The sequence below is a fragment of the Mus caroli genome, chromosome 10, assembly GCF_900094665.2.
Source record: "Mus caroli chromosome 10, CAROLI_EIJ_v1.1, whole genome shotgun sequence".
Taxonomy (NCBI): Eukaryota; Metazoa; Chordata; class Mammalia; order Rodentia; family Muridae; genus Mus; species Mus caroli.
In genome coordinates this window covers 122,334,145-122,347,133 of record NC_034579.1, presented here as the reverse complement: position 1 = coordinate 122,347,133, position 12,989 = coordinate 122,334,145, and the positions used below count along the sequence as shown (strand labels likewise).

The window sequence follows — 12,989 nt, the reverse complement described above, 5'->3', positions numbered from 1 at the left end:
GGGGGGGGGGTATGGGGGACTTTTGGGATAGCATTTGAAATGTAAATGAAGAAAATACCTAATTAAAAAAATGAGATGTGTAAAAGTCAATATTTAAAAATTTTAAATTATAACAGTTTCATATGTGATACTTTTTTCTTACCTAGTATAACTAGGTTACAGTATTCATCCCCTACTTTCCTCCCATCTGGATCCACAAACTTTCCATCACTCATAAGAAAGCAAACAGATGAGAGGTGAGCTTAATGTTGTCCCTTGACCTCCATTTTCTGGTTCAATGCTCTTCCTGCTGTCTAAAGGAGCCTGCAGACCCCCAGCAACATCCAGGGATGATAACCTCTCCCCTATCAATTTCCAGACTAAGGGAACCAGCAGAGATGAGCAGCTTGTTGTTCTCTGAGATCCATTGTCAGGCCAAGAGCTCTGCCTGATTCTAGGAGGAGTTCTGCTGACATCAGGCAGTCCAGCCAAGACTAGAGACAATCTTATGCTAAAAGACAGCATTATAATACAATCAAGAAGTCCCAGGGCAGTATGGCACCACCAGAACTCAGCCATCCCACTACACCAACCCCCTCATACCCTAACACAGCCTAAGCACAAAAAGATGTCCTTAAATTTAATCTTATAAAAATAATAGAGGCCTTTAAAGAGGAAATGGATAAGAAATACAGAAAAATACAACCAAATAGGTGAAGGAAATGAATAAAAGTGTTCAACATCTGAAAATGGAAATAGAAGAAAGAAAGAAAGAAAGAAAGAAAGAAAGAAAGAAAGAAAGAAAGAAAGAAAGAAAGAAAGATCCCACAAGCTGAGGGAATCCTGGAAATGGAAAACCTAGAGAAGAGAACAGGAACTACAGACATAAGCACCACAGACTACAAGAGATGGAAGACAAAAATCTCAGGCATAGAAGATACAATAAAAGTAATTGACACATCAATCAAAGACGCTAAATCTAAAAAGCTGATGCCAGAAAAACATCCAGGAAATCTGAGACATGAAAAGACCAAACAAGAAGATTACCAGCTACAAGACCCTTAAAATATTTTCAACAAAATCCTAGAAGAAAATTTACCCAACCTAAAGAAAGAGATGCTTATAAACATAAAAGAACTGTACAGGACACCAAATAGATTGAACCAGCAAAGAAAATCCTCCCACCACATAATAATCAAAACACTAAATGTACAGGACAAAGAAAGAATGTTAAAGGCTTCAAGAAAAAAGGCGAAATAACATCTAAAGGCAAATCTATCAGAATTACACTGAACTTCTCAACAGAGACTCTAAAAGCTAGATGGGCCTGGGTATATAGATGTCTTGCAGACTTTAAGAGACCATAGATTTCAGCCCATATTACTATACCCAACAAAACTTTCAATCACCATAGATGGAGAAAATGAGATATTACAGTACAAAAATCAAATTTAAACAATACGTGTCCACACATTTCTCCCCAAAGAAGATACTAGAAGGAAAAATCCAACACAAGGAGGCTAACTACACTCTACAAAACATAGGAAATACATAACTCTACACCAGCAATCCAAAGTAATGAAAGCGTGCATGTGTGTACATGTACACGAGTGAGCATGCATGAGAACACACACACACTCCACTTATATCAGAATAACAGGAATTAACAATTGCAAGTTGTTGTGATTGATATAATACTGCTATGAATTCAAATACTAGCTCCCAATATCTGGTTCTCCCCACCTCATCCCTTGGAAACTCTTCATGTACACCAAGTGATCTTATATAACCTTGCTCCCCAAGTTAATTGATCAATAAAAGTCTAAAGTCTTTATTGGGCAGTATATAGAGGTGAGCAGGTTTTCTGTTACATGGCTAGGGGTTGCAGGTAGAAATGAGAAAAGAAAGGAGACTAAGGAGCTGCTGTGAGAGGAGATGTACCATGAGCACATGGCCAGGAGAAACAGCAAGTTATAAGGTACATATGGCTGGGATATGAGTTAGAATAGCTCCACAACCTGCCCAGTGTAGACTTAAACCTTGTAAATAAAATACCTGGTTTGTGTCTTTTCTATGGGCTAGCTAGAATGTATAATTCCTCTTATATTTGGTGTACCTTAAGTTGGACATAGAACCAAACTTACCTTCCAAGTAGAGGCACTAATTTTCCCTGAAAACAAACAGTTCACACACACCCCAACCCCCACCCCCACACACCTTCCCTGTCCTCCACCAACCAAATAACTTCACAGCTCTGTCTTTTTAAGAAAAGAAGACAAGGATACTAGTGCCATTCCTAAGTGTCAAACTTCATGCTAGAGAAATCTTACTAGGGGGCCTCCCTCCTCACTTGAAGTGCTCCTGTACCACCCCAAGGAAGTCCAAGAACAAGCAAGAGTGAGGGCCAAAGAACACACCAACCATCAAAAAACCAAAACAAAAAACCAAAACAAAAAACCTGCAGTGGCTTTTGTAACCTAGCAAAAGCCAGGGATAAGCATCCCAGATTTGCATGACAGTTTCCCTTAGATTTTCCCCAAAGCATTAGTGGAGCCTCCTACTCTGGAAGGATAAAGGGAGGAATGCAAAGCTGGTGGAAAAAACAGAAGCCTGCTGCCTACCAGCAAGCCCAAAATCAGAGCCTAGGCATAACCTGGCAAGCAATGGCTCAATCCATTGAGCCATTGGTTGGCACTGGGCTAGGGCAAAAGGTCAGACTCAGGCAGAAGATGGAAACACCTCTCCCTGTGAATGAAGGGACAGGGACATGACCAGCACAGCACAGCTTCTGAGCTGAACTGCAGACACAGTTCTGCAGTTCACAGACTGAGAGACATTCAGAACAAATCCAAAGCAACTAAAACTCCAGATAAGTTAAAAAAGTGTTTAAAAATCATCTTTTAATGAAAAAGACATATATATATATATGTATATATATTACATATTAAAAATGGAAAAACTATAAAAGAAGGCATTTTGACAATAGATAAATCAATATGCAAATAATAATTTGTTCATCAATAAGCATAATTCTCTCTATATTTTTAAGAAAGATGAAACTAAAACAGACTTGGAGAGAAAAGAGACTAAAAAATTAGATGCTAGATTGGAAACCATAGAACAGAGACTAAAGGATTCTTTAAATCAGAATAAAGAACCTTCGAAAGAATTCAATCTGAAACTTAACAAATAACACCAAAAAAAGATAGTTTCAGATAATAGAAACCCACAGGGTTATCAAAAATTAAAATGTCAATCTATAGAAACAAAAAATAAAAAGACTTCAGTTATAAACCAACACAGTTAAACTAGATATTATATTTATATTATCAAAGATATTATATATATTATCAATATATCAACATTTCAAATGTATTATATTTTTATTGTCAATTACTAGATGAAGGTCTATATTGTAGGTTAAGAATCCAGATTGCACTTATAAATGTTACCTTAGAACAATGTCATATAATGGATTGCATATTTGATTTTATAGAGTTCAGAGAACTGAGATATGTACATATGTTAATGCATCATACTATTGATACATATTCAGAATTGTAGTGGGTTCTTCATTGAATTCTGAAAAGGATGATTCTGAGATTGCACATTTATCAAAGATGATGGGTATCTTGACATACAATTTAAGGTTGATTTTGTTATAACATAATATATGTGTTTCAACTCTTGTGTAGGTATTATGCCTATGCAACTCATTTAAAAATACATGGCTTAATCCCAGTCACTTTAATAGCTGTTATTATAAACTGTCAGGGATGGTTAAGAAATAAAAGTTAGTAGTCAGACAGTCAAAATCATCACAGAAATAGACATCCTAGGTTGAACAGATAATGAATAACTAAAAACAAGAAACATTTGCTTGTTGAGAATGCTATAAAAAGATAGATGGTCTTCAAAAACCTCAATGACTCACAAAATATGGCATTTAAAGATGCTTTAAAAATTAATTTAAGGACCTTTTGACATTGAGATAGGCCATCACCTGGCAACATGCCATTCCACTCTTTAAAAGATGGTGAGAGTCAAGAACATCCATATGGAGTTTGCTTCTGTGTGGCAAACTGGTACTGGTTCAACTAAGAGCTGCCCATGCTTCAACTACAGACAAAATGCTATCCAGAAAGGACAGATGGATGCAGGGAAGTCAATTGTCAAGCTCATCCTTGACAGGATAAGCAAGTCCTTCATAATTGTGCTTCATAAAAGGTTTGTCAGATATACTGGGACAGAATAAAGATGTATGCTCCAACATTATAGAGACATTTCTGGGGAACTGTTCAGTCAATTCTCTGTTGTTTCTTCATTTCAGAAGCTGCTTACCTCTGCTTCCTGCATATTCAGGCAATTATTTATTCCTCCTCAAGTCTCTGATGGAGTTAAAGACAAGGTAATCATAGTCTCAAAATTAAACTTAAATTATAAAAGATCTAAGAAAATATTTTAGGGCATGAATAGATGTTTTAAAAATGGTAATTGCAAGCTATAAAATTTAGAGGACTTAAGTGCAGAAGCCTGAACTCACTAAGATAGGCTAGATAACAGAATCCTAAATGTCAAATAAAAATGGATTGGACATTATAAATGTAATTATTACACCATAGATTTCATAATTGTTTCATAATAGCTTTTACTGTAAATAGTTTATTATTGAAAGAGAAAGAGCCTTTCATTTAGACAAAAAATATTGGGTTGGTATGGTTCTGGTATGTATTAAATGCTAAATACTGGCCCCCAAAACTGGGTTGCCTTTGATGAAGAAATTCTTACATACACCAAGTGATGCTATATAACCTTGGTTCCCAAGTAAATTGGCCAGTAAAAGGCAAAAGTCTTTAATTGGGCAGTGGATACAGGTAGATAGTTTTTCTGTTACCTGGGCAGATGCAGGTAGAGATGAGAAAAAAAGAAAGGAGACCAAGAGAGGGAAAGCTTCCATGAGAGAGATGGACCATGAGCACATGGCCAGAAGAAACAGTAAGTAACTATGTATGGCTGGGGTGTAAGTTAGAATAGCTCTAAAATCTGTGCAATCAAGGCTTACAACTTGTAAATAAAATATCTGGTTTGTGTGTCTTTTCTTTGGACTAGCTAGAACTTATAATTCTTTTTACAGCTGGTCATTAATATCATTCAACAAAAGCAGACTCAATGCCCCCCCAGCCCCCCACCCAAAAGGCACAGGCTAACAGAATGGTTATAGAAAAAAGATCAGATTCTGCTGCATACAAGAAACACAGCTTAGCAACATAGACATTACCTCAGAGTAAAGATTTGGAAAAAGATTTTCTAAGCAAACAGACACAAGAAGCAAGCTGGAGTAGTCATTATAATATTTAATAAAAAAGACTTTCAACCAAAATCAATCAAAAGGGATGGGGAAGTACATTTCATACTCATCAAAGAAAAAAGCCACCAAAATGATGTCTCAAATCTGAACATCTATGCCCCAAACACAAGAGCACCCACACTCAAAAATAAACATTACTAAAGTTTACATCACACATAGAACCCCACACATTAATAGTGGGAGACTTCAACACTCACTCTCACCAATAAACATGTCATTGAAACAGAAACTAAATAGAGAAATAAGGAAACTAAAAGAATTGTGAATCAAATGGACCTAACAGATACCTAGGTTGAACATTTTACAAAAAAAACAAAAGAATACACATTCTCAGCACCTCATAGAACCTACTCCAAAATTCATCATGTGGTTGGTCATGAAGAAAGCCTCCAACAGGTACAAGGATATTGAAATAATTCCTTGTATCTTATCAGACTACAATAGGTTAAAGCCAGACTTAAAGAACAACAGAACCAACAGAAAGCCCACAAATTCAAGGGAACTAAACAACATTAATCAATGGTCACTGGGTCAGAGAAAAAGTAGAGCAAACACTTAAAGTCTTTCTAGAATTCAATGAAAATGAACACACAACCTACCCACACTTATGGGACACAATGAAAGCATTGTTAAGAAAAAGTAGATGACATTAAGTGCTTTCAAAAAGAAATTGGAGAGATCTCATACTAGCAACTTAAAACCACACCTGAAAGCTCTAGAACAACAACAACAACAAACCTAACACACCTAAGAGGAGTAGATGACAGGAAATAATCAAACTCAGGACAGAAATCAGTAAATTAGAATTTTAGAGAACAGGGGCTGGAGAGATGGCTCAGAGTTTAAGAGCACTGGCTGCTATTCCAGAGGTTCTAAGTCCAAGTCTCAGCAACCACATGATGGCTCACAACCATCTGCAATGGGATCCGATGCCCATTTCTGGTGTGACTGTAGAGAGCGACAGTGTACGCACATAAAATAGATAGATGATAGATAGATAGATAGATAGATAGATAGATAGATAGATAGATAGATAGATAGATAGATAATTTTTCTAAAAAAAAGAAATAACTTAAAAAAAGAATTTTAGAGAATAATACAAAAAAAAAAAATCAACAAAACCAAGAGCTTGTTCTTTGAGAATATCAAGATAGATAAACCCTTAGTCAAACTAACTAAAAGGCTAAGAGATAGTATCAAAATCAACAAAATCAGAAATTAAAAGGGAAATACAACAACAGAAAATGAGGAAATCCAAAGAATCATTAGGTCTTACTTCAAAAACCTACACTCAACAAAACTGGAAAATACAAAAAAAAAAAAAAAATAGATGATTTTCTACATAGATACCAGGTATCAAACCCTTAAGGAAATAGAAGCAGACTTTAAAAACTCTCCAATCAAAAGAAAAACCCACGCCCTGATTATTTTAGCACAGAATTACATCAGACTTTCAAAGAAGAGCTAGTACCAATATTCTTCAAACTATTCCACAAAACATAAATAGAAGGAACATTGCAAACTCATTCTATGAGGCCAGTCACCCTAATACTTAAACCACACAAAGACTCAACAAAGAAAGAGAATTCCAGACCAATTTCTCTTATGCACATTGCTGCAAAAATAGCCACAAATCAAATGTAAGAATACATTCACCAAGATCAAGTAGGCTACCTCACAGGGATACAGGAATGTTTCAATATGGGAAAATCCATCAATGTAATCCACTATATAAACAGAGAGAGAAAAAAAGCCACATGAACACCTCATTAGATTCTGTAAAATCCTTTGACAAAATACAACACCCTTTCATTTTAAAAGTCTTGGAGAAATCAAGGATACAAGGTGTATGCCTAAACACAATAAAGGCAACATGCAGCAAGTCAAAAGCAAACATCAAATTAAATGAAGAGAAACAGAAAGCATTCCACTAAAGCCAGGGACAAGAAAAGGCTGCCCACTCTCTATGTATCTATTTAATATAATACCCGAGGTCCCAGCTAGAGCAAAAAGACAACTAAATGAGATCAAGAGGATACAAATTGGGAAATAAATAAAAATATTGCAATTTGCAGATGATATGATGTAGCTGCCTGCGGCCACATGAACCAGGTTCCTGAATGGGAGGCTGGAGCTATATGGGAGGAAACAGTGGGAGAAATAATGAGAACAAGACAAATTCTGATCAAGGCCCAGCGTTTTCTAAGAGTTTGAGCTTATAAAGGGAAGGCCCATCTCCTGCCATGCCAGGCTGTCAGCATTTGGTCAGGAATGTCTCAGGAAGACAGGTTCATCCTCTCAGTGAGAAGCAGCGTCTTGGAGAAGAGCACAGGTGGCAGAACAATAGACCTATTTAGGTTGGAAGACTCCACCCTAGGTGGTCTCATTCACAGTGGCAGAACAGGTCTGAACCAACCTGCTCAAGGCTGGGGGAGGCTACAATATGATAGTATATATATGTGGCCACAAACATTCTACCAGAGGTCTCCTACAGCTGATAAACACGTTCAGTGAAGTAACTGAATACAACATTAACTCAAATCAGTAGTTCTCCTTTATACTAATGATAAATGGTCTAAGAAAGAAATTAGAAAGGCAACACCCTTCACACTAGACACAAATAACATAAACTATCTTGGTATAACTCTAACCAAATAAGTGAAAGACCTGTATGACAAGAACTTCAAGTCTCTGAAGAAGGAAATTGAAAAAGATATCAGAAGATGGAAAAATCTCTCATTCTCATAGATCAGGAGTATTAACATAGTAAAAAATGGCCATCTTACCAAAAGCAATCTACAGATTCAACTCAATAGCCATCATCAAAATTTCAACACAATTATTCACAGACCTTGAAAGAGCAATTCTCAACTTCATATGGAAAAACAAAAAACCCAGGATAGCTAAACCAATCCTGAACAATAAAAGAGCTTCTAGAGGCATCACCATCCCAGATTTCAAGCCATACTACAGTGTAAGAGTAATTAAAACTGCATGGTACTGGCATAGAAACAGTCAGGTTTATCACTGGAATCCGTCGACATTTAATAAATGGGGCCTCATGAAATGGAAAAGCATCTGTAAGGTAAAAGACACTGTTAATAAAACAAATCCATAAACAAATCCATAAACAAACAAGATGGATAAATATCTTCACAAACCCTACATCTGACAGAGGGCTAATACCCCAAATATATAAAGAACTAAAGAAATTCGAAGTCAACTGAAAGACCCACAACGTGAGGACTCCCCCACGTTCTGACTCAGGAGAGGCGACACCCCAAAATCACCCACAAGAAACGGTCTTGCTGCAACTTGCAAGAGGATTTTTATTCAAGAGCGCTCTCGGGCCCATGGTCATACACCATGCAGGGGTAGAGGACCATGGCGCCCNGAGTAGCTGANTAAGGGGGTATTTAAAGGAAGAAACCACAACTCAAGGAAGTGGGGAGGGCGTTGTTGGAAAAATACCAAAGATACCAGTTAAGAGTTACAAGGAAGTGCAAAGTCACAAGAGTAACAAAGAATACCTGGTAATTGTTCAGGTTAACTCTCCGTTTCTAAGAGCCCCTAACAATAGCACATTTGCATAGCAGGTTCCGGTATTGGTCAGGGTGACTTTCTTTGAATGAACACTCTTTGAACCCAGGAAGCAGGTGGGTGGAGGAAGGAATGTCGCTATCAAGGTATGATTAGCATACCTTGGAGCAATGAGTCACAAAGGTCACATTCCCAAGCCTGGACCTAAAGGCCTAGAATTTTGTTTTTACTTTGCTATACTTTCACAACCAACCATGTAATCTATTTTTTAGGATAGTTATAAGTTTTAAAGTAGAAATCTTCATGTATGATAAACTAAGTGTAATCCAAAGCGATAAACTAAGTGTAATCCAAAGCAAGCTCAATAGCAAAAAGTGCATGGCACTTCATTTAGCATGTTATTATGCATGGCCAAATAAAATCTTCATAAAGTACAGCAGTTTGATGGAGACATCGTGCTCTAAAAGCTAACTTGAATATGCTTAATTCCCTAGTAATATGGGTTTAAACCTTATCTTGGCCTGGCGTGGTGGCACACGCCTTTAATCCCAGCACTCGGGAGGCAGAGGCAGGTGGATTTCTGAGTTCGAGGCCAGCCTGGTCTACAAAGTGAGTTCCAGGACAGCCAGGGCTATACAGAGAAACCCTGTCTCGAAAAACAAAACAAAAACAAAAACAAAAAACAAACAAAAAACCTTATCTCTTTAGTTTATAAGATTCATATCCAGTTGTTTGGACATGGAAAATTATGCTCATTTTGAGATATAGTGGGACAAAATTTTTGAAATAATTTGTTGTCAAAAAAAAAAAAAAAAAAAAAACTCTACTAATCCAAAGTTTACTTTAGGGTCCCCAGCTAATCTCTATGTAAACTTATTCTTAGTCATAGGTAAATATTTATAGAGCAAATATGCATTAGAGCAAACACCCATTATTGTATATTTTGAGATTATAATAAACTGTTGGGAGCTATTAAGACAACTCTATTGTCTTGATCTATGAATTGGGCCTCTCCCCACTGAGAAGAAAAGGGGGTCAAAAGTGGGTCACCGACGCACTGTTCCAAGAAAAACCACAGAATGTTCCAGCCCTAAGTCAGCACCAGATGTCCTGACCACAAGATGTACCCTGATACCACCAAGTTCCTGCTTCCCCATGTAGTTGCCAAAAGAAAAATTTCTGCTACCCCATCCCTCCTGCTGAGAAGTACTTCCTCCTTTGCTTGTGCATTTAAGCCTTGAGCCTTACTGAATACAGAGACACCTTGATGCTACTCAGACTGCTTCCATGTTGTTCTTGCACTTGGTGTCCGACCTTCTCTCCCCCCATTTGGTTCTTAGGAGAAGGTCCCCTCGAGACCCTCGAATAATTGGACCTGCTTGATGGGTCAATAAACATTTTATCATTTCCATATTCTCTTTCCTCTAATTCCTCCCCTCTGCACTTCCTACTGCATCCATGGCCTCTGTTTTTGTTAATTTTTGTCACTTGCATACATGTATAAGCATATACATATATATTCCTAAATACAATCTGCCAGTCTGGATCATGATATTTGTATATATGTTTTCATGGCTCACTATTTGACATTGGATAAAAAATTGATGTGTTATTACTAAGGAAGATCATTTTTCTGCTCTCAGTATTCCTGTAGTTGTAAGTGCAGTGATTAGGCCTGCTGGGTTTTACTTCATCTACTTTAGATTGTTTATCACTACAAAATTGTGTCTCACAGTCATGTCAGATACTATACCCACTAAGTCTCATCAATATGAGTGCATTAGCTTGTTAGGAAATGTTCTTTCTTTGGTCACACTGAAACATAATACAACTGAAAAGAAACAGGCCAACACATTCTGTTTCCCACATCATCAGTCATAACATTTAAAAATATATTTGAGAAAATATATTTGACTACTCAAATTGAGAAGGATTAATTGTATAAACCCTATAATGCTCAATGATAATTGCTACATAATTTTGTTAACAGTAAATAAGAGGCTCATAGGAATTAAAAAGACCATTATTCAATCAGGTAGTTTTTGTATACACAATCTTTTCCATTTTTATCATGAAAAGATTATCCAAAAGCTTTTTGTTTTTATTGAAAAGTGAACATGCCAATACCCATTTTATAAGCTATAAGGATAAAATTCAGACACTTAGAGAAGCCTAGCAAATCATGAGAATACATATTGTCATAATTTTGATCACTGCTTAAGAAAATTGTATTTTACATTCTGTAACAATATGTGATGAGCTAATGCATACACACACACACACACAAAATGGAAAAATCATGGAAATTCTGAAGTCACTTTGTTTTTAATAGAATTTTGGGAGACATAAATATAAAAAGGCATATAAATATCAATTTTTATAATTTAAAGAATACTTTATTATTTATGTAATCAAAGCCACATAAATAAGACCTTACATATTTACCACAGTCTGTCACCTATGTACAATCAGAAAAATAAATTTAATATTTTGAGGCCAATGTGGCTATTAATTTCTGTATAATAATGCCAACTCAATATGCTAAACTATATCTTATTCCAAATAGGATGAGTCAGAATTTGGATATTACTACAGACTCAGAAGCTTTTCAGTCAAGTAAAGGGTTGTGTGATTTTTAAATACATGCAAGGAAGAATTTGCTGATACATTCCACTCTTCCTGCTGGCATTACAAATAAATTTGGAATGCCATTAAGTGGTTATTTCATTGATAAAAGCTCCATCTTTTTGTCATATTCTTAAAAGCATCTTTAACTTGTTTGTTTCTAAGTGTATAAATGAAGGGATTCAACATGGGTGCAACTGAAGTGCTGAGCAGAGCTATCCCTTTATTTAAAGCAACTCTTTCTTTTGCAGATGGCTTCACATACATAAAGATGCAGCTGCCATAAGAAATGGACACCACAACCATGTGGGAAGAACATGTAGAAAAAGCTTTTCTTCTTTGTTGAGAAGATGGGATTCTCAGAATAGTCCTGATGATGTTTGTGTAGGAAAGGCTTACTAATACCAGTGTAACCAAGAGTGTCAAAATGGCAGAGAGAAGCATCATTAATTCTATTATGTGCGTGTCCGTGCAGGAGAGCTGAAGTATAGGAGAAACATCACAGAAGAAATGATCTACAGTGTTGGCTGCACAGAAATCTAGCTGGAGACCCATGAGGAGTGGAGGGAAAATGATCAGAAAACCAGACAACCAAGAAACAAAGACCAACAAGTTGCAAATTCTGCTGCTCATGATGGTCATGTAGTGCAGGGGTTTGCAGATGGCCACATAGCGATCGTAGGACATGGCAGCCAGAAGAAAAAATTCAGTTGCCCCCAAGAGAATAGTGAAAAATAGTTGAGCTGCACATTCATTATATGAAATGGATTTATCCCCTGTGGCCATACTAACAAGGAATTTGGAGATACAGACAGTTGTGAATGAAATTTCTAAAAATGAGAAGTTTCGTAGGAAGAAATACATGGGTGTCTTAAGATGAGAATCCAGCAGAGTGAGTGTGATGATGGTCAGGTTCCCAGTAACACTCAGCATGTATGTGAGAAAGAGAAGGACGAAAACAACCACTTGCAGTTGTAGATCATCTGTTAAGCCAAGAAGAATGAATACTGTCACTGTTGTGTGGTTCCTCATAGCTGAGTTCTGATTGCCTGAAGTAGGGGAAAAATTAGATATGAAGGAGAAAAAAAATCTGATCAAGATAAGTGAAACTCTTTATAAGCACACTAGTATTCACACCTAAATAACCCTCAGCAAGCAGCCTGGTGTCTCACTACCTAAATGCAAGGGTTGGGGGTTGTTGTTTTTGTTCTTTTTCACTTTACTGAAAGTCCATAAACCTAAGTATTACAAATGCACAATATGTTCAACAGGCAAAGTCACTTAAATGTAAAATCAAATATACAAAAATTATCATAATATTTAAATTAGTATTATCTGTATTAAATTTGAATCCTTCCCAATATATATATATCTTCTATTACATTATTTTAATCTGGTGACCAGTTCTTCATTGTTTAACAAAAAGGCTGAATTCATTATAAATTCTTTCTATTTTTAGTGTAAGTTTATTAGCAAA

General features: G+C 36.4%; 1 protein-coding gene across 1 annotated transcript; it reads right to left on the bottom strand.

Annotated features, from left to right (window-relative positions):
• Nucleotides 1-11,544: 11,544 nt before the first annotated feature.
• Nucleotides 11,545-12,553, bottom strand: LOC110303078 (olfactory receptor 6C74). The gene has a single exon (XM_021173986.1). The coding sequence runs from the start codon at nt 12,542-12,544 to the stop codon at nt 11,612-11,614; it is 933 nt and encodes a 310-aa protein (XP_021029645.1). The 5' UTR covers nt 12,545-12,553; the 3' UTR covers nt 11,545-11,611.
• Between the last annotated feature and the right edge of the window lie 436 nt (nt 12,554-12,989).